The sequence below is a fragment of the Aspergillus ambiguus genome (genome assembly GCF_047715705.1).
Source record: "Aspergillus ambiguus strain CBS 117.58 unplaced genomic scaffold BDV59scaffold_3, whole genome shotgun sequence".
NCBI lineage: Eukaryota > Fungi > Ascomycota > Eurotiomycetes > Eurotiales > Aspergillaceae > Aspergillus > Aspergillus ambiguus.
Window position 1 is genome coordinate 521,481 of NW_027395516.1, and position 21,378 is coordinate 542,858.

The following is a 21,378-nucleotide window of genomic DNA, read 5'->3' on the forward strand; positions in this document are numbered from 1 at the left end:
CTGAGGCGGATTCATGATTTCTTAAATAGACAAAGATCGTAGGATCAATCTGAATCGTAGGAGCTGCCGTGTGGTAGGCTTCGGAATGAAACTTGGCCTCCGTCCCACTGTATGGTCCACTTTTCACTAGAATCCGGAGACATATGCGGAGAGAATCCGGGGAGGAAGCAGAGGACGCTTACCCCGGAGCGGCAGTACGTTGTACTGATCGGCCCAGTCTTACCTGGAGGAGCAAAGTAGACCGAGTCATAAGACGGCGGTATTGCCGATCCCCCATGGGGACTGATGGAATAAGATGGGCACAAACCATGCTTCTTCGTGGTAAACCAATTGAACTGGCCTATGTTGGTGAAATGGAGCGCTTGATTCTCTTGGTCTCAAGTCAAGGCCAACAAGCGTTCTTGGGGTAATTGTGGAGACCACGGCCATAAGTCCGAGACTCTAGTCCACCGGCGTGGGGGTCTGTAACCCTATGTAGTTTAATGCATGAATTTTGATAGAGTGAATCAGGCAATGCCTCGGCAGAGCATGACGTAGGTGGTAGCATTTCACCATCTGCACTCCTTATTGGCGGTGTGGATCGTGGGTTAGCTTCTCAAGCCGCGCTCTTCATTCCGTGCAATTCTACCTGATTGCTCGGGAGAGAACGCTTGCTAAGCAGAAACAGAATAGTTAGTGTATGGGAAGTGGCATCATGCCTCTCTTTGTGGATCCATCCATGGTTTATTGTTCAGTCTCGGCCATCTTCCCTAATAATGCGGTTAATTGCCTCCTTGCTTCGTTCTCGGGAATCGTGTCTTTGTGTCGGTAGTATTGTATTGCAATCGTTTGGATGGACCGATAGCAACCGTAGCTGGGCAGTGCGTGTGGGCGTTAGCCAGAGGAAGATTAATTTTGAATAGGAGTGAACGTACAGCAGTTGCCTAGTCTCCCATGACCGGCTCTTCACTAATGCAGATCCATGACCTTCTAGCACAGCAGATGACGGGTTATCGAAAACCTCGGCAATATATACATCACCCCAGATGGCGAAGCTGAAATCGACCAATCCTGATATCGTTTTGGATTCGGGATCTAGTATAACCTGAGATGGAGAGCCAAGATCAACGACCACTAGCCGTGGTACCGTGATCTCTTCTAGTGTCGGAGATAGCCGACCAACCTGACTTCTGATCACGGCATATGGAAGATTGATAAAAGCATCTTCGGAATCCCGAAGGATACTCTCGGTGAGGGAAAGGAATGCTTCTTTCCAAGATCTTTTGCCTTGCCCACCTTCCACCTGTTGAAAGGTTCCGAAAGAGCTCGATGTGTGCTGTCCGATCCTTTTAGCCACGTCCCCAAGTTGCCGATCTATGAGGTCACGGCTCTGTTCAGAGAGTTCATTCTCTATTTCTTGTCGAGTGCGACCGACCACATACGGTCGGATAGTGCAAGATGAGATGGACATGTCAACATTGGACTCGTAATGGATAAAGGCTGGAATAAGGGGCACTCCGCTTTGCTGAAGAAGGTCGATTACTCGAACTTCGGTTTCAAGAAGGGACTGCTCATGCCTTAGGAGGGCGGTTACTGGCCTCGGTGGACTTTTCAAGAGGAGTTGCTCATCATTCGATAGGACAACAAGAGAAAGGGCATGGAGATGGTCCGCAAGTGGATATACGTTTCTCACACTCGCCGGAGAAAAGTGTTTCTTCACAATAGCGTCCAGCTTTGCAGGAGAGTCAATCCTCCAAGCAGGATGGTCGTACAGGAAAGGTGACATGGCCATATGGTGGCAACTTTGCTGCGAAGGACAGGTTCAAGGCAAGAAATCTCAGGTGTCATATTATGCGTACTCTAGAAGAAAATGACTAAATAAATGTAGAGGACAACGGATACACATGGGCCTTGAACAAGCGCGAGGCCAATGCGAAACGTCAATGAAACCGAGAATCACCGAAGGATATCAAGCCGACGATTGGCTAGTTTTGCGACAAGACAACTAGATACGTAAATTCAGGGGTCCACGTAATAAATAGCGATGAATATCATCTGCCAATGTATCCAGTGTCTCGGTTACGGGAACGACTAACGGCATGCAATATAGTGATGGGGCTTCCCGACGCCGGTAAGCGAATGCATGGGCCAGGTCCCGCCGCATTGGTGGCCGAAATGGAGGAAGCAGTTGTATATCGCATTTGACTTGGTGCACGTGTGCCCTCCATGGAGTGTACGGCGCCCAAGAAAGGATAATGGATGATTGGGACGGACCGAGAACTGAGGCCGATCCAGGAGCCATGGTAGACTGGAGCTCGCCTAAGGCTCCCGCTCTAAGAAAGGCCGCAATGCAAGCGAACCCGATGTATCCAATCAGCTTGCCGCTTTACCGAAGCCCTCCGATCGAAATCAAGTGGCAGCCATACGAACGATTTTGATCTGATGCCATTGATTTTGACTTGCACAACTGTCGAGCGATAAATGGTCCTGCGTTATACTGAATTAGGCAGGTCGAGACTCGTTTTTCTGTCATTTGTACTCATCGGCTATGTGTATATTAACACTGAAAGCTCCAGCTATTATGCTGTACATAGGTAGTTTGGGGTGCTGATCGCGCAAATCCCTGCTGGAAGACTGCGACGGCCATTCCAGGGTTTATTGCGCACCACAGGCGCCAAAAAAAAAAAAAAGTAAGTATGGCTTACCGATGATACTGTGTCTACCATTATTTATGAGTGGGTTTCTTTGGATTTCTCCAATGCGAACAAATTACTCGAGACGGAGCTTCTCAATACGGCGTGGGGATGAACCCCATTATTCAGTCGACTGAGCCGTTTCAGACGGCTTTTTGTCTGCCTTCGTCTCACCCGTTGGCTTGTAGAGCTCCGCAAGATTATATCTTTTTAATTTGTCGTAATCGCTTCCAACAACGCTCATCCCAATCACGTTCTACTTGCCTTGTTAGCCCTCGACTGAAAGTGAGCGGGGATAGCGGCATAAAAAACACCGACCTGGGCGACTTCAACGAGAATAAGAAGGTCATAATTCTTCAGATCAACACTGTGTCCTGGGCCCACCATTCTGGCCACTGTTTTGATAACATCGTCTCGCTTGAACTTGGAATTGGCTCTGATTGAAGGCCGAATGGCAAACTACCAAAGTGATAATTAGTATTCGTACTGTAAGCACTAGACGGAAGTCTCGACACACCTTTCTTGGTGGCCCCCCGGCATGGAAGTGTGGTGCGAGAATCTCCTTTGCAAAAACCTCCAGATCGACGTTCAGAGTCTTTCGAATTGAATGGACGGGAGTCATTCGTTGGAGAAAGCGAGTTCTCTTACGATCTGGGTTTTCAGATGCATCGATGCAGATATCATGTACCAACTTCTCAGGTTCTATAGACTTGTCGAGGCGGATGAATGATACTGAGGACGGTTTAGTTTCGAGATTATTGGATCAGAGCAGACAGGAGCTACCAACCACACGGCATCTCGATCCTGATGGCCTGAAATTGAGGAGCTTTGGAGGAACCAGGTTTTAAGCCCTCCACCTCCTTTCTGATTTGGGCTTCAATGTCCGCTTCTGCCTCGTCGGCGGAGTTATCCGTATCTCCATTTTGGTCCCCCGGACTCTCAACAAACTAGAGCGTGTTAGGGATTAAATGGAACAAGTGGCACCCCTATGGTATCGGTTCCGATTTCCGACGCGGCAACCTACCTGGGAAAAGAGGTCGAGTGTCTCTGCGATGCATTTCCCTTCTCGGCCCTTGTCACACGTGATGAAGACACCCCAATCTCCACTCTCGATGCCAGACTTGTTAGACTGCTGGTAGTTCCATTTACCCCCCTATATAATGGCAGACATCAGATATATGTTCGTCCTGGTACGAGCGCGCTAAAGGACATGGTCGCGAACCTTCCTCTTCTTGGAGGACTGGGCCGATGTACCCTCCGACAAGGGACGTTTTCCTGTTCCGGCCATGGACAGATGAGGCCAAGTGTCAGATTGGCGCTGGTTGCTCGGGAGGAGAATATCGACCAGGATAGAACGGGTGTGGTATGGAGACCACTCTGACTTTTGGTGGTGATGATGCTCTGCGGGCGGAAGAGTTGATAAATTGAAGAGGAACTGCCAACCCGTTCGGGACTAGCGCGGGGCCATCATTCCACCTCGTCCAGTTATGCAGTTATGCAGTTGACCACCCTTGCAGAGCATTATGCCACCATGAGCTGACGGTCATGCCAGTGGCTGGTTCTAATTCCTGGAGTTCTTCATCTAGGCTCGTCGAATTGGCTTCCCGGCGCTGTTCCAGACGTCCCGATCTGCATGTCGCAGTGACCATCAGTCTTTGTCAACCGCCTATGTGGCAGCACGAGCCTCAACCCCGACCAATTCGTAACAATCCAATTTCTAAAACCAGCTGTTCTGTCCCTTGACATCGGTTATCCCCGCCATAATGAGAGAATCTCCAGATCGTACGGACAGGGGCGCCCGTCAGTACCTCCTTGCTCATAAGACATTCACTGGGGCATGACATCACGGCGTCTTCATGACGTACAACACAACAGATGATCCCTCCGAAAACAGCATCGTTGCTATATATTTCTCTTCCTTTATTTCCCCCTCCTCTAACCAGGGGATAAATTTCAAACTGTCCCATACTCCAATTTCCAATTTATCCGATTCGCTCGTGATCGCGTTGATCAAACCTGTCGACCTCCAAATGGCGACCGATATTGCAACGAGGGAACTTCGTAAGCCCGTTGACGTCGCAGAATATCTCTTTCGACGTCTGCATGAGGTGGGAGTTCGTTCCGTACATGGAGTCCCTGGTGAGTATCGCCCTCTATACTAGTACACTAGGATATATCTAATCGGAAGGCACCATCTAGGCGACTATAACCTTGCAGCTCTAGATTACCTGCCAAAATGTGGTCTCCACTGGGTGGGAAACTGCAATGAGCTCAACGCGGGTACGTCCAAATCTAGTTCAACCAACGATAGACACAGGTCCTAACATTTAACAACAGGTTATGCCGCGGACGGATACGCCCGAATCAATGGGATTAGTGCCCTGGTGACAACCTTCGGCGTGGGAGAATTGTCTGCCCTCAATGCCATTGCTGGCGCGTACTCTGAGTTTGTCCCGATCGTTCACATCGTCGGTCAGCCCCATACCAGATCTCAGCGAGACGGAATGCTGCTCCACCATACTTTGGGGAACGGGGATTTCAATGTTTTCGCCAAAATGAGTGGAGGAATCTCCTGTGCTATGGGTCGTCTGAACGAGACTCATGAGGTGGCTACGCTCATCGACAATGCCATCCGCGAGTGTTGGATCCGCAGCCGACCGGTCTACATTGGACTTCCCACCGATATGATCGTCAAGAAGATTGAAGGAGAGCGGCTTGATACCCCCATCGACCTGTCACTTCCTCCCAATGACCCTGAGAAGGAAGACTACGTGGTTGATGTCGTCCTCAAGTACTTGAATGCAGCGAAGAATCCTGTCATTCTCGTCGATGCTTGTGCCATTCGGCATCGGGTGCTGGACGAAGTCCATGACTTGATGGAGGCCTCCGGCTTACCCACTTTCGTGGCGCCCATGGGCAAGGGAGCCGTTGATGAGACTCGCAAAAACTATGGCGGCGTCTATGCGGGAACCGGCTCAAACCCCGGTGTCCGCGAACAAGTCGAGGCTTCAGACCTCATTCTCAGCATTGGTGCCATCAAGTCTGATTTTAATACCGCCGGATTCTCATACCGCATTGGGCAGCTGAACACCATCGATTTTCATAGTACTTATGTTCGCGTAAGATACTCCGAGTATCCGGAAATCAACATGAAGGGAGTTCTCCGGAAGGTTATAAAGAAGATGGGCCGTGTCAATGCTGCACCCGTCCAGTATATCTCGAATGCTCTTCCCGATACCGAAAAGGGTTCGGCCAGTCAGGCAATCACTCATGCATGGCTATGGCCTGTCGTTGGTCAATGGCTGAAAGAAAGAGATATTGTCATCACTGAAACCGGTACAGCCAACTTTGGTATTTGGGACACCCGGTTCCCAGCCGATGTGACCGCCATAAGCCAGGTCCTCTGGGGTAGTATCGGATACTCTGTTGGCGCTTGCCAGGGTGCTGCCCTGGCTGCAAAGGAACAAAATAATCGTCGGACTGTCTTGTTCGTTGGTGATGGCAGTCTCCAGCTGACCGTCCAAGAGCTTAGCACTATGATCCGTAACAACCTCAACCCGATTGTGTAAGTGCGATGACGCGATAAACTGGTTATAAAACTGACAATCGGTTACTCTCTAGCTTCGTTATCTGCAACCAGGGATACACCATCGAGCGATTCATCCATGGATGGGACGAGACCTACAACGATATCCAGCCCTGGGACATTAAGGAGTTGCCTGTTGTTTTCGGTGCAAAGGACAAGTACAAGGGGTACCGTGTCACGACTAGAGAGGAGTTGACAAAGCTTTTCGCCAACAAGGAGTTCAATTCAGTCCCTTGTCTTCAGGTATGTGACGGACATGATCATCCTTCTTTTTCTTTTGTCCGTTGATGCTAACTAGCGCAGCTTGTGGAGCTCCATATGCCACGCGACGACGCACCAGCGTCTCTGAAGTTGACAGCCGAATCTGCTGCTCACCGCAACAAATAATCTAAGGAGGCTCGGGAAATGGAAATGGGCCAGCATTTCTCTCATCTCTTCTGCCGTGTTGTCTTCTATTATGAATGAACAAATTGTTGACGACGACGGGATGACTCTTAGAACAACCGCCCAGGTATCTTCATGGAGAACATGTCTCTTCTGATTGATAAATCCCACACCCCCCTAGTGCGAAGCTTGGCCTGCGTTCTGAAATTAAGATCCCACGCAGCCACCCGCGGACCACTTCAGTGACCCACTCGTTTCGTCTTCGGGTAACTTGCACCTGTAGATCGTCAATGTCCATGTTCGTAGCGACAGACTCGACTGACCAGTAATTTCTGGACTCTGTCACCTAACTCTAGGTTGATATCACCTAGGTATTTCGTAGGTGTGCTCAGTAAGGAAATGGTGCCTGCATCTCTTTATCTGATTGATAAGATTGACTTGGGAATCACACTTCCAACCATGGGTTCCAATCAAACAAGAGATACCCATCAGATTACTGCATCCCACTCCAGACGGCTCGAGGGCCCCCATAGCTGCTAAACTAGCTGGCAAACCCCCACACGTATTACAGCAGGATCGTCTCGCGGTGCGATGATCTTATTGCCGTGTGTCCGATGACTCCACACCCGGTTTTTTATCAATCTTTCCGCTCCCAACCCACTAGCCCTTCTTTTGTTCTTTCGATTCTGTCTCCTGCAGCAAAATCAACCCTCCTAAGTCTCCGTCCAGGCGACGCGTCAAGAACATGGCCGTCCTACGAGACTTGTTTCTGTCCCTCACTGCGGTGGTGCTGTTTATCCAGTACTGTCAGGCTAAGACAGTGACATACGATTTCAACGTCACCTGGGTTAAAGCGAACCCTGACGGTCTCCATGAGCGCAAAGTTGTGGGCATCAACGGACAGTGGCCGCTGCCTATTATTGAGGTGGAAAAGGGCGATCGCCTTGTGGTCAACATGTATAACGGGCTTGGAGACAAGGACACCTCTATTCACTGGCACGGCATGTACCAGAATGGGACCAATAATATGGATGGCCCTGCAATGGTTACCCAGTGTCCCGTTGCTCCTGGTTCCTCTGTTACGTACAACTTTACCGTTCCACAGAATGGTACATATTGGTACCACTGCCATACTGATGCCTGCTACCCGGATGGCTATCGACAGGCGTTGATCGTACATGACAGTCAGTCATATTTCAACGACATGTATGATTACGATCTCACCATTACCATGAGTGACTGGTATCATAAGCTCTTTGAGAATATCCCATTCATTCGTCCTGGAAACCCTGACGGTGCTGAGCCTGTTCCCAATTCCTTCCTGTTCAATGACACATTGAACACCAGCATTCCCGTCGAAGCCGGAAAGACCTACTTGTTGCGACTGGTCAACATTGCTGCCTTCGTTGCTCAGTATTTCTACATTGAAGATCACACCTTCCGCATTGTGGAAATAGATGGAATATACGTGGACGCTCAGGAGGCCGATACGCTCTATATCGCCCCTGCTCAGCGCTACTCCGTTCTAGTGACGATGAAAAACTCTACAGACAAAAACTATCCAATCGTGACTGTGGCGGATTCCCATTTACTGGATACGATTCCATCTACCCTTCGCCTCAATCAAACCAATTGGTTGGAGTATAACAGCAGCGCAGAGCACCCGCAGGCGGTTATGAAGGTGAATGATTCTTCTGAGCTCATGCCATATGATGATATGAAACTTGTTCCTCACGACCGGATGGAACTTCTGCCGGAACCCGATACGACTATTGAAGTCGCCGTCATCATGGATAATGTTGCGAGTGGCTCAAGTTATGCGTTCTTCAATAACATTACCTACACAAAGCCCAAGGTCCCTACACTATACACAGTTCTTACATCCGGGGACTATGCTACGAATGCTGAAGTGTACGGAGACTATACCCATCCATTTATTCTGAAGCATAACCAAGTCATCGAGGTCATTCTCAACAACCGGGATACTGGCTCCCATCCGTTCCATTTGCATGGACATAACTTTCAACTCGTCAGTCGCAGTCCCCCGTATGGCCCTCACTTCTTCGACTATGAGGATGACAGTGATGAGCCATTGGTGTACAATTCGACCACGAACCCTCCAAGCAGCTTCCCCAAGTATCCCGCAAGACGGGATACATTTGTCCTCCCGCCACAGGGCAACTTCGTCTTCCGCTTCGTCGCCAACAACCCAGGGGTCTGGTTCTTCCACTGCCATGTCGACTGGCATTTAATCGAAGGGCTTGCAATGACATTTGTTGAAGCTCCCGAGAAGATTCAAGAGCAGATGTCACTGACCGACCACGAGATCTCGATCTGCAAAGCTGCGGATGTTGCCTACGAGGGCAATGCGGCCGGCAACACGACAGACCTTCTTAACCTGACCGGTCAGAATAAGCAGCCTCCTCGCAAGTAAGGGGTGTTGTTGCTACTGTAGTTTCCTCCATATCTGCATTCCTAGGAATGGCGTTTGTTGATATCTCTGTTCTTTCCGGTGTTCTGTACAAAAGCCATGAGACTACAGGTGTGGATGATGATATTCAAAGAATTGTGATGTAAACTCAGGGGTTTGTGCAATATCATTCTTATACATTTCATGAACATTGCCTACCTACATATAGAAGCATGTATATATGAAGAGATCTGAGAGGTGTGTTGATTCCTGCACATATCGGAGATGATGCTAAAACGAAACGAACACGCTCTAGGTACGATAAATTATCGTTCCAGTAATGAGAAGAACGGTTTCTTTAAAATTATGATATAAAACTGCCTGTTCTGTAAACCATGGCCTGGTGAGGGATCTCCAGAGATGTTTGCAATAGATACAGAATCCTATCTTATGGTTCGTCATAAACTATACCTCCTCTAACTACCTAGTTATCACAACGAACTTGTTGCATTACCCTAGCGATGACGAGGAGACGGTTGAATAGACGAAGTCATAGGTCGAAGAGCCCTCTAATTTGATCAGCTTGATAAAATAGTATGCAGAAGACTCCCGTATCTCAGTTGAGTGTGTTCCCCACTCGGTGAACAAGCTTCTACCAAGCTTTAGGAGGACAGACACCATTTGATTTTTCGCATGACCCACATTACAGTTGGTTGCGAAACCGGTGTCACCTCTATCCAACTGTCATAATAGATCGGCCTAGATCTTACTGTAGTTCCTTAAGACTAGACATTGGACGGTGCTTACCCGGGGTGGGTCTGCTGACTAGAGACGGCCACTTTGGCAGTTGTGGTGGTTCGCACTCGTTTGCATGAAAGCTTTCAGCCAAGCAAATCACATATGCATATATAAATACAGTATTGATTATGCACAGTAGTTATGGAAATTTCGTTGACCTAGCTGCTTTCCTATTGAACACTAGCGTGCCCCTGGCATAGGGTTTGGGAGAGGGAAAGCAATCCTTAGGAGCGACACTGGTTTTGCAAGCAACTGTACCAATAGTCTCCGTATCAAAAGGATTTTACATTTAATGTATTGCTTACCTGCAACTCAGGATTGTGAAGTGCCGTGTTACTTAACCCCCGAGAGGCCAATGGACGTGAGATTAAATGTCCAAACTGAATAAACTACACGAATCCTACGTGACTGCGTGTTTCACGTGGTCAAGGGGTCAAAGGTACCGTAGGATTTCCGAGGGCTCTTAGCAGTGACGAGAGCAAATGATGCGCCTATGGGTCAACCAACGCAGAGAAATTTGGACTGCTCAGTTTGATCAACGGATTACCCAATCGTGTTCATAGTATGGGAAATCTATCCGATTGCTTTTATAGTAGGAATATAAGGGCTTGTCTTCCCAAGAGACTTGTTTCTGTAGCCGCTTGGTTGGGTCGTCCAGTTGAACCCATACAATGTGCACTTCCCCATGATTATGTCTACAGACAAGATTCTATACGTACATTATTCAGTATTTACTACTGGGTTAGAATATACATAATATTAGTGCCTACGATTCTTAGGTTTACAGAGAGTGCCCTCTTTCTTTTTACATACTTCTTTTGTTTTAAGAGTCATTGGGTATTATTTATTTATTCTATATATATGATAGACTCCCTATAGTAGTATATTAGATCTTCTTTAATAGAGTCGCAGACTAATTAATATTATCTCTCTTTTTGTCGATAAGCTACTGGCTATTAGAGCACTTATTAATGTACTCTATGTTGTTATAATAGGGGTCTCCTAGATTTAATATTGTAGCTCAAGAACTTATAATAATAAACGGGAGGATAGATAGTCTCAGTAAATTATTAGCGCGAGATATATAGAAGTAGTAACCGTACTACTAGTATTTTACCTTTTATCAAAGTTGATTCTTAGAGTCACCTACAAAGTAAATTTTACGTATCAAGAGAAAGCTGTTGTATGTATTATTGGGACTAAGTTAATAATTAAGACTTAAGGAGAGACTAATTTAAATAATAGAGAGTATAACTCTTGTGCCTCCTTGCTACATGTATCCCACCCCTATTCAGTTGCGAATATAGGGAGAAAGGTATATTGGATAGCATACCTAATGGCTCGGAATGTAGGGCTATCGTTTATCCCTATAATAACATGGCATATATCCCATAGGCCGCGGTTCGGAGTTGGGGTTGCATGATGTGTTTTGTGTTACTTCCTGTTATTTCCTGAAACAGGACTAAGTGAGAGGAAGAGAAAAGGTAAACTAGCCTGCGAGAGCGTATGCAAAAGACTGCCCAGAAACGAAGGAAACGGAGTGCCACGGGTGATTAGAGCCCGCGAGCTACCAGTAAGTATTTACTGGCCTCCTACCTTATTTTTTGCTGCTGAATTCGATTCCCATTGGCTGTTCTCGGCTCCATATTTTATTCTCATTTAGATGATTATCCAACAGATCCTCCAGGAAATTCATTATCCACCGACTAATGTCACCCTTGACAAGGAACGTGTACATACTTAGTCTCACTCCCTATGTAATAGGCCGAGATATCCGAGTACTCCATTGCATACCAGAGGGTGGAAGGGGGATTTGTTATCTCCCTATGTGTAGTAGACTTGTCTCACAATTGTGTTACTGTTCGCTAGTCTTTCACGTACCCCTTTCATGCATTGGTATAAATAACCATCGGCCATCGTTAACCCTGGAGATTTCATGACTATCGGTTTATGTCTATTCGTTTCACATATAGCCTGTTTAATATCTTGGTCGCAACGTATTTCTAGCTATGCACATCTTTCTCCTAGCCTCCCTAAATTTCCTCCTTATACCAATGGCCGTAGCAAAGCCATGCGCGGGACTCGGGTCGGTAAGTTATAAAAACCTAATAAATTACTGAAAAGAAAGCTGACAAAAATTTGTCTACAGGTAGCAAAATGGTATACCAAGACTGGTGACAGGGTTGAAGACTATCAACAGATCGTATACTGCGAATGCCCGAAGGGAGTAAGTTAAGGTCACAATTAGTCCAAGGTGGATACTTATGTCCTATTCTTGACAGACCAAACAGAGCGAGGGAATGTCCATGGATCCCCAGACTTCTGCAACTATTTGGGTCTGCCAAGAACAGGGTGCCAAATCTTAAAAGACGCATTAAATATAGCGCAAAATAGAGGGCATTCCTTATCGGGAGGTTATTATTCGGAGGCAGTCATTGGGCATTATGTCCACTGGTTATAGCCAATGAAATGGATATCAAAGTAGGAATTTTTTTTGGTCTTAATCTATCATCGGCAACAATTTAAGCGTAGGCCGAATGAGCCGCACCGACAAATAGATTACCTAGTAACAAAACAATATGAATACTGTAAATAGGTTAGTATTGTCCTAGCCTACCGGGTAAGAGCCTTCCGTGTAGGTTGCCTTCTTACCATAGCATTATCGTGGCTATCTTCCTGTTTGGACTTCTCACAACTCCAACTTGCACTTTATCCTCCAAACGCTTACATTAGCACCACCCTCTCAGGCAATTACTTTATTCATCTAATAGTGTGTGAGCTAATTATTCTCTCTCTTCCCCCTCTTACACCCCTTAATGACCCTAAAGCAACCGGGCAATACTGTTAACTCCGCAGCTCCTTTTGTGATCATATTTATCCCAGTGATGGTGAACATACTTAATGTTATAAGAAATCGGGAGGCATATGGGTGGTTAGTTAAAAAGCATATCTGGACTAATAAAGTCAATGGACAGTAGAACCAGGTGTATAATGATTCATGATAGAAGAGATCGAATGAATGGTGATGTGCTTCAGATGGGTAGTGATTCAATGAATAGAATAATCCAATGGAATGATGATTTAATAAATGGAAAGACGAATGCATAACATAGTGATGCAAATGGTTAGATGTTGAACCCACGTGCTTACATGATAACTTAACCTATACATCTGACAGATGTTACAATGCCTTGCGTGTTAGCCGTAAACAACAGAGAAAGCTAGGGGCTTCTCGGCTCCTCTCAGAGTAATCTAATTAACCTACATAGATAAAGGGGGGAGATGCGAAAATGATCTTATTAAATATTTCGCGGGGTCTACAAAAGACGATAACGGACACCTAGGATGTGATGTATTTATTTGCTTAGGACATCATATTATAACCATGACGGTCTAAGCTGTCATAAAAGCGCTCGGCGTAAGTAGACGAGGTCCTATAATCTCCTAGTATAAGCTCCTTCTAGGCGATTTGTGCTTCCTCTAATTGGAGCAGTTTGGTCGGCCATACTTTTGTTCGAAATAGCGAGAGTCGGGCCGTCTAGGAGATAGGATATTAAGAATTTTTGAGTGAAAAATATATGGATTCTTTTTCCGTACTGCTTATTGTTAAGGATCGTCGTACTCCTGACTCGTATGGACCTACCGGGCAAAGTCGCCCTCGGTGGTGCAAGACATGTCCTAACTAACATTCATTTTCGAAACAGGTGTCTGACACGAGCCGCATTGTTTGGATAATTTCCTGTTATGTGTCTAAATTCCGCCATGTCCCTTGCTTTCTGCTACCTAACACCGAATGCGCTCCGAATACGACACCACTACATGTTTTGAGGCCCTCCTGCGCCTATAAATCGCAGTACTATCTCCTGGGTATGTTTCATTTTACCCGCTATTGTCCAAGTCTACACGATATTGTTAAAGGCCCGACTGCAATCAATCCATCATGAAGTTCTCCCTCATCTCTCTCCTCTCGTTGGCCACACTAGCAATGGCCCAGCGCGAGGTCGCCGGGGTTCGTATATACACGCCCAAGGGACAGTACCTCAGCGCTAACTCAAAGTGCAGTACGATTCGCTCAGTCTTGGCGCCTTCAAAGCCAGCCCGTTCAAGGGCCTCAACTACTCTGACAACTGGTCCGTTGGACAATCCAAGGTCCAGGTGTCGAACGTCAAATGGCGCAGTCCGAAAGTCCTCTTCTCGGGCCCCCAGGAGGTCGGTCGCTTGTTTGGTACTATGAACCGCGAGGATATCAACCTCAGGTTCGATACCGAGAGCGTATACGCGTCGTGCAGCGGCCCAAAAAAGAACGGAAAGAAGACTACAGTCCCCTGCACCGTGATGGTCGAGGGATACAAGCGGAACACTGCAGGCATTGACGCATCTCCTGTGATCATCAAATACACCGACACTACCAGGATGCAGAAAGTTGACCTTGGCAACCTCTCCAACATCAACAAAATTAAGTTTACCGTCACCAAGGCTGGAAAGAATGATGAGCTGACGGATGGGGTCACGTTGGTTTTAGATAGTTTCATCTATTCACTCGATGAGAAGGAATAAGCCGACTCTTAGGGCCGACAGATATCCGAAAGAGATCTCCGTGGACTTTTAAGGGTCTACACCGTCCATCCGCCTTAAAGTTGAGGGTTGGGGGCAGGTGGCAGGTTGTCAAGAAGACCAGTGTACTATTGATCATTTTGTTTCTTTATCGAATCAGTTAAGTACTCTTAAGAAATACGGAGCTTCGTACATTTTAGAATGAGGAAAGAAAAGGGGGAGAAGAGGAAGCCGCCGGATCTCGTAAACACACCCCGCTATTTACCATGCCCGTGCAGCCTGTGAATGATACGGATCTTCAGTGGTTGCATATGCAAGTTTAATGGGCTTCAAACCAGCTGGAAAATCTCTGACTAGCCCGAGCCGAAATTGGTAGTCCGAGCATCCTTAAAGATATTGGTAGTCTCATAGGGAAGACCCTGTTTCAGTCGTAGCATCTACTGGACTCATCCATGACTCCTAGCTTACCGACAGCCAATCCAAGCAGTTTGAACGAGGCTGGACATCGTACCGAGTACAGAATCACACACAAGTCCGTGCGGGGTCGATCTCCAATAAAGTATCCAGGTATACTTCGAGAGGGAATACACACAGGTACCAATTAGAACCATGAACATCTCATTTGTGACACAGAATAGTCCGTGTCAGGATAGAAGCAGGGAAAGCCCCTGAAGTCAAGAGGGTAACCCATCGGTCGAAACTCTTTGTCACATTCAGAGGATAGCTCCAGTACCATGCGGCCATTTTAAAGTACCTGGATTAGTTTGCAAGGTTAGTGTCGCGGCAGCTGGTGCTCAGCCTATTATGCTCATCGTACGATGTCTATCTACGGAGTGTCCCAGTGCTTAGTGCATATTGTGATAGCTATTAGGTGAACATCTTTTATCCACCCAGCGGATACATGTAAGGTAGATATTTCGGTATTTCGATTGAGAGAGAGTCGTTGGTGCTGTAGGGCTGAGGAAAGAAACGGTTCGAATTTAGCAGTTCACGGTGGGGAATGGGACTCTGATCCTCCTAATTAAAATTGAGATTGACCAGTCCCTGGGCATATTTTTGCTCTATTGGAAATAGTACGCAACATTGACCTTCCTCCTTCATGAACAGAAGGACCAAAGGGACTATACGCAGTACTGCGTAGAACGGAAAAATCGAAAACCTGGTGAGGGTGCCTGAGAGTATGCCTGAGGAAAACGCCTTATCGGCGCCCCCACGTGACATGGGCGTTGAAACGACCAACTCCAGACTCGAACGAGATTGATTGATTACCCCGACTCGGCCTGCAGCTTTGCGACTTCGCCTCTTCACTCCGCAATACAACCAACGCAGCAATAATCCACCCGTCGCTCGCTTCCAGCATTGCATCAACTGTCATACTCCTTCAGCGTGTCGCTCATCATCCCATCCAGACAGCGGTACGTGCCCTGTATTCTCGCCGTCCTCCGCGGCATCCTCTCCTCCGCCCACCCCTAGCATTCTTGTCTACTATCAGGGGCCTAGCGCCAGGGCTCCATTTTCTTTTTATTTTTTCCTCTTCGGGATCTCTGGCTTACGTTGTCTTTTCCCTCACTAGATTAATGCCTTTCGGTGACCTCAACTCCCGGGTTTATTCGCTCGTTTTCTTGCTTCCGATCCTCGCATTCGCGCCTTGCCTGTCACTATCGCACTCGCCATCACCCCATCCTTAGATCGCTAAGGATTCGGATACAGCTACGGGGTGAGACAATTTGTCTGTGCCTGTGGAATTATGTCGATCTGCAGCTCGCAAATTCATTTGGAATATTGAGAGCTTCTAACCAAACATCCAAACACAACTTTAAACGGGAGTCCGGTGCCATTACTTGCCATCGCGACACTGGCGCGTGAACGATGCGGTTCTCTGCTGTCCCGTAAACCAGAAACCCAGCATACCCGCCCATTCGGGCAGATAAAGACAACTGTCTCGATTATACTTGTGCATTTGTTGGCAACAATAATAAACTTTGTCGGGGACTATATTATCCTTTACTAAGATGGAGGGCCAACAACGGCAGCAGCAGTTCATCCCTGTCCCGCACACCACACCAGCAACTCAACCTTCTCAATCGCACATGTTTCCTCCCCCTCCCCCTCCCCCGCCGCGATACCAACCAGCGCAGCCTCAGAACCCGATACCCCCGCCCCCTCCCGGTCCCCCGCCAGGCGCAGGATATGGATCCTCCAAGATGACGATTTCGCAAATGCAGCAACACCAAAACAACATCGGATACTGGACCGGGAGGCAAGCCTTGCACCAAGGGTATATCCCACCTCCGCCGCCCCCGTTAGCGACCGCAACCTATGTCCCAGGGGGTAATACATTCGGACCGGGCGTTGGAATACCAGGATTTGATTCTCATACTGTCCCTACGTATGAGAGCCAGGGGGGTATACCGGCTGGGGAGAGGCAGCGACCACCGATCAATCAGTTGTACGACTACCATCCTGCCGATTCTGCATATAAACGCGAGGCTACTGTGCCCGCGGCGTCGGCTCGGGTTGCTTCGTCGAACGACACCCACGATCAGTATTCACCAAATCTTGCCGCAGGGACAGTCCACAACCAACACCAAGGGACCCCGTCCCATCCGATCGATCTAAATAAATCGCCCAGTCATCGCCAGAACAATAACGCCACACTCCTTGGGGGCATGTCCCCCAACGAAGCCGCCGCTCAGTGGCCTCTCGAAAAGGTTCTACTATGGCTTGCTGTTAATGGGTTCTCGAAAGATTGGCAGGAAACTTTCCGCGTCCTGGAGCTACAAGGGGCGGATTTTTTGGAGCTGGGACATGGTTTTAACGGTCGACCCAACCCAGGGAGATTGTACAATGTTGTCTATCCTCAGCTTGCCAAGGAATGTGAATCCAGCGGGACTGGTTGGGACCAGGCGCGTGAGCGAGAGGAAGGAAAGCGTATGCGCAGATTGATCCGGCAAATACAAGAGTCTGGGAACTATGATATGGGGTTCCCGATTCACAAGCGGCGCGAGTCTGGGACACTGCCATTATCGGCTGCTGAGGGCACCATGGAAGCTTCACCGAAAGTATCCCATGAGCAACTGCCTTTCGACCATGGATCCGGTGCCATAGCGAATAGCCCGCTCAAAGCACTGCAATCGCCTCAAAGCAACCGACGGTCTTTTACGACCCCTCTCCCTAGTACTTACGAGTATTCCTCGCCCGATCTCACTTCTGGCGAGGCAACGGGGTTGTCTCGTGCTGACGTCACACGTAATGCTCTGCTTGGTCTTAGTGAATATCGCGGACATAGTCCTTCCGGTGATGGCTCCAACCTCCCCCCACCAGGTCGGGCATATGAAAATAGTCCCAAGAGTGGAAGCCCTGCAGCTCAATACGCTACAATGTCTCGGCAGGGACCATCTTCTTCAACAGGGGACTTGACCATTAAGCACTCGAGGGACAACAGCTCGGATTCAGCCGCTGGTCGCCGATACTACGAATCATACAGGCATGACAACATGCGTCCATCGCCGCAAGAGACACACATCCGGCATCCAAGTGGCGATAACCAGTCATCCTATTCATCAAAGGATCACAGCAACCGGATCTTGCATTTCTTCAAGAAGAGATCAAAGGACTCTAATCAGCCCTCGCCTGAGGAGCAATTCTTGGAGTCTCCGACAAGTCCAGTGAACATACGACAAAACAGTTCCACGCATCTCTATGCCCGTCCGAACTTCAGTAATAGTGACATGTCGCTCGCTGAACGCCCATCGTCCGCGTCAGTTTCAGACCACGAGCGACTGGCTCCTCGCCCCAAACCTATGCATAAGGGGAAGAAGTGGGTCTTCATTACATTGGACGGTCTGAACTATCGTTTGGTTGATATTACGGACATGGATTCTGTTGAGACCCTGCGTGCCGCAATCTGTCAGAACCTGGGCATCTTCGACTGGCCGGCTGCGCAAATTTTCCAAACAGAGCCTGGTCAGTCGGAGCATGAAGAACCGCTGAATGATACAAGCTTGGCGCTCTGTCGCAGAATGAAAGCCGACGCTTCTGGCTCGCTGAAGTTGCTTGTGCGCGGGTCTTCAATGCATCCTCACACTAACCAGTCGCCCTCAAACTTCGCAGGGCTTGCTATATCATTCCCAGAAAAGCTGTCAGCATCGTCACCGACGGCAACTCAGCATAACCTTCCAAGAAAGAAACTGGACGAAGAAGCCCTCAATAGGCTTGCACACACGCAAGGGAAACCTACTTCTCCACAGCCTGCTCCTCGCAAACGGCTTGGAACACCCACATCTAGACAGGGCCGGGATGCATCACAGGCTCTAACGAAAACCTCGCCTGTGGACGCTGCATATGAACGGCTTGACCAGCAAGACCCAGAATCAGCTGAACTTCACGCTCGTGTGCAGGAGCACAAGCGTGATGTCGAGCGAAAGCAACAGGTTTACCGCAAATCAAAGGTTCCGCCCTTGTACAGTGAAACTGGTTTCAGGCGCGAAGGTGTTATTGATTTCGATATCCCCCGGTTATCGCCCTACGAAGACAAACGGCCATCTGATAATCTTGTGCCGCAGCGCAAACCGCCAACCGCCCCTGGTGAGTCGATGACACTTACCAAGGTCAATTCCTTAAGGAGGAAGGACGGAGGTCCGCGTGTCCAGCCTGGCCTAGGGGCCATGCTAGCTAGTGTCGGCAACATGACGAGCGCAATTGGGAAACCGTCGGCTGCTGATGGTAAGGGTAGTGCGAGCCCGAGCCGGCTTACTCCAGGTCAGTCATCCTTTATTATATTACAACGACAAATCTGTGATGTCTAATGAATATATCAGAAGAACCGAAGAGTGCCTCGCAATTCTCCGTCGGGCAGAGCAGCCAACCCACACCGACTTCTCATACTAATCCGTCACCCGCGAAGAGCAGTGCAACCACGCCCGAAGAACCCAGACCAAGCCTCCAGTCACGCAAGTCCTATGGCCCGGACTTTGATTTCCCAGAGCCCAGCGTTCCTTTCGAGGCCTCCCAAATGCAGCAAGAAGACTCTGATGATGATTCTGATGAAGGTCTTTTCGCAAAGCCGTTAGCAAACAGGCAAACTCCGACGAAAGAGAAGGCGCCTGCCGGCGGTCTCCAAGATCGTGAAAGACCACCGAGGAAGCCATCCCTTACTGTCAATACAGAAACCCGGTTAAAGAAGGGATTGTCTGTGAGCTTCCGCTCTCCCAGCGCCACACGCGAAGGCTTTGGCTCGGGGGGAGAGTCAGCCAGCCAAAAAGGATCTTCTTCTGAGATGGGACTTTCCCCTGAGGATGAAAAACCCCCGCGCAGAGATTCATTCGCTCGGGATATCTGGGCAAGCAGACCCCCGGTCGAGGGCGTCATTGATCATCTCGATGACTTCTTCCCCGACATTGATCTCGATGCACCTTATCTTGACAATCATGGTGTGTCACCGCCTTCATCTCCTGCCGGAAGAGTCCCGGCAGAGAACGACCTCGCCCAGAAGGAGCGTCAGATTGCACAACCCCATGCTGAGGCTAGCACGAATACCATCGAATCTGCCGAACCGACTATCCGTCCACACGATGCTGGTGTCGTTGCTCGGCGTAATGTTAATCGTTCCGGTGGGCTAACCCGCATGAAGTCCATCCGAGAGGTGGCAAAGGGCGCCAATCAGGCCCATCGGCACCGAAGCTCTCAGTCTGCGACTGGAAATCAGAAGTCAGGCGAGATCCTTCGGAGGAAGAGTACGAAGATGTTTGGAGCCAAGATCATGCAGATCAGCCCCAGGCCGGGTACCAGGGTCAGCCAACTTGACCCCATTCCCCAAAATACTGCGCCTGCAGGAGGCTTGCCCCAAAGACAACCCACTTTCCGCATCATTCGAGGTCAGCTCATCGGAAAGGGAACCTATGGTCGGGTTTACCTTGGTATGAATGCCGATAATGGTGAGGTCCTGGCCGTCAAGCAGGTTGAAATCAACCCGAGGATTGCGGGACAAGACAAGGAGAGGATCAAGGACATGGTCGCGGCTCTGAATCAAGAAATCGACACCATGCAACATCTCGAACATCCAAATATTGTGCAGTATCTGGGATGCGAAAGAGGGGAATTTTCCATTTCCATCTATCTCGAGTATATCTCCGGTGGTTCTATCGGCAGCTGCCTGCGCAAGCATGGAAAGTTCGAAGAGAGTGTCGTCAAGTCCCTGACGTCGCAGACTTTGAGTGGATTGGCTTACCTCCATGACCGGGGAATTCTGCATCGTGATTTGAAAGCCGATAACATCCTTCTGGATCTGGATGGCACCTGCAAGATTTCGGACTTTGGAATCTCAAAGAAGACTGACAATATCTACGGAAATGATTCGACTAATTCTATGCAAGGATCTGTGTTTTGGATGGCGCCAGAGGTCATCCACTCCCAAGGCCAGGGTTACAGCGCTAAAGTTGATATATGGTCCCTTGGATGTGTGGTGCTGGAGATGTTTGCTGGACGTCGGCCTTGGAGCAAAGAAGAGGCAATTGGTGCCATCTTCAAGCTAGGAAGTCTGAGTCAGGCGCCCCCGATCCCTGATGATGTGTCGTTGAACATCAGTCCAGCGGCACTAGCCTTCATGTATGACTGCTTCACTGTGTAAGTTCAATTTCCCTCTTTTTTCAAAATTGCATGTCCGGCTAACAGTTCCAGCAACTCTTCCGAGCGCCCAACCGCCCAAACCCTCCTCACGCAACACCCGTTCTGCGAATCGGATCCCAAATACAACTTCTTGGATACGGAGTTATACGCGAAGATCAGACACGTTCTTTAAGCCATTTGTTCGGTGCTGCCTATTCAGCGTGTATATATATTTGTCACATATCTTTCGGCTTTGATTTCTTATGGCGTGTGATGCTCAGCTCAACATTATTTCAGTCTGGCTTAAGTGATCATCTACGTGTGGCGACTGGCGTTTCACTTTCATATTCCCAAGGGTCGGTTCCCCC

General features: G+C 48.6%; 6 protein-coding genes across 6 annotated transcripts; 4 read left to right on the forward strand and 2 right to left on the reverse strand.

Moving 5' to 3' along the window:
• Positions 1–566: 566 nt before the first annotated feature.
• On the reverse strand, positions 567–1,877 carry BDV59DRAFT_83492 (uncharacterized protein). The gene is made up of 2 exons (XM_073697170.1): positions 915–1,877; positions 567–853 (listed from the first exon to the last, which is right to left on the reverse strand). The coding sequence occupies exons 1-2, from the start codon at positions 1,769–1,771 to the stop codon at positions 724–726; spliced, it is 987 nt and encodes a 328-aa protein (XP_073551792.1). The 5' UTR covers positions 1,772–1,877; the 3' UTR covers positions 567–723.
• Positions 1,878–2,793: 916 nt separating this feature from the next.
• Positions 2,794–3,960, reverse strand: BDV59DRAFT_198473 (THUMP domain-containing protein; the record flags this gene model as incomplete). The annotated part of the gene is made up of 6 exons (XM_073693161.1): positions 2,794–2,928; positions 2,991–3,131; positions 3,190–3,404; positions 3,460–3,619; positions 3,697–3,825; positions 3,895–3,960. 6 exons carry the CDS (start codon positions 3,958–3,960, stop codon positions 2,794–2,796), a joined length of 846 nt encoding a protein of 281 aa, XP_073551793.1.
• A 742-nt stretch (positions 3,961–4,702) lies between these two features.
• Positions 4,703–6,645, forward strand: BDV59DRAFT_190877 (alpha-keto acid decarboxylase family protein; the record flags this gene model as incomplete). The annotated part of the gene is made up of 5 exons (XM_073691813.1): positions 4,703–4,811; positions 4,872–4,952; positions 5,010–6,237; positions 6,294–6,501; positions 6,562–6,645. The coding sequence occupies 5 exons, from the start codon at positions 4,703–4,705 to the stop codon at positions 6,643–6,645; spliced, it is 1,710 nt and encodes a 569-aa protein (XP_073551794.1).
• Positions 6,646–7,164: 519 nt separating this feature from the next.
• On the forward strand, positions 7,165–9,165 carry BDV59DRAFT_83712 (Cupredoxin). The gene has a single exon (XM_073697171.1). The coding sequence runs from the start codon at positions 7,388–7,390 to the stop codon at positions 9,074–9,076; it is 1,689 nt and encodes a 562-aa protein (XP_073551795.1). The 5' UTR covers positions 7,165–7,387; the 3' UTR covers positions 9,077–9,165.
• Positions 9,166–13,790: 4,625 nt separating this feature from the next.
• BDV59DRAFT_198476 (uncharacterized protein) lies at positions 13,791–14,407 on the forward strand (the record flags this gene model as incomplete). The annotated part of the gene is made up of 2 exons (XM_073693162.1): positions 13,791–13,859; positions 13,913–14,407. The coding sequence occupies 2 exons, from the start codon at positions 13,791–13,793 to the stop codon at positions 14,405–14,407; spliced, it is 564 nt and encodes a 187-aa protein (XP_073551796.1).
• Positions 14,408–16,206: 1,799 nt separating this feature from the next.
• Positions 16,207–21,223, forward strand: bck1 (putative MAP kinase kinase kinase (Bck1)). Its single transcript, XM_073697172.1, has 2 exons — positions 16,207–19,165; positions 19,225–21,223. Exons 1-2 carry the CDS (start codon positions 16,417–16,419, stop codon positions 21,030–21,032), a joined length of 4,557 nt encoding a protein of 1,518 aa, XP_073551797.1. The 5' UTR covers positions 16,207–16,416; the 3' UTR covers positions 21,033–21,223.
• Positions 21,224–21,378: the final 155 nt, after the last annotated feature.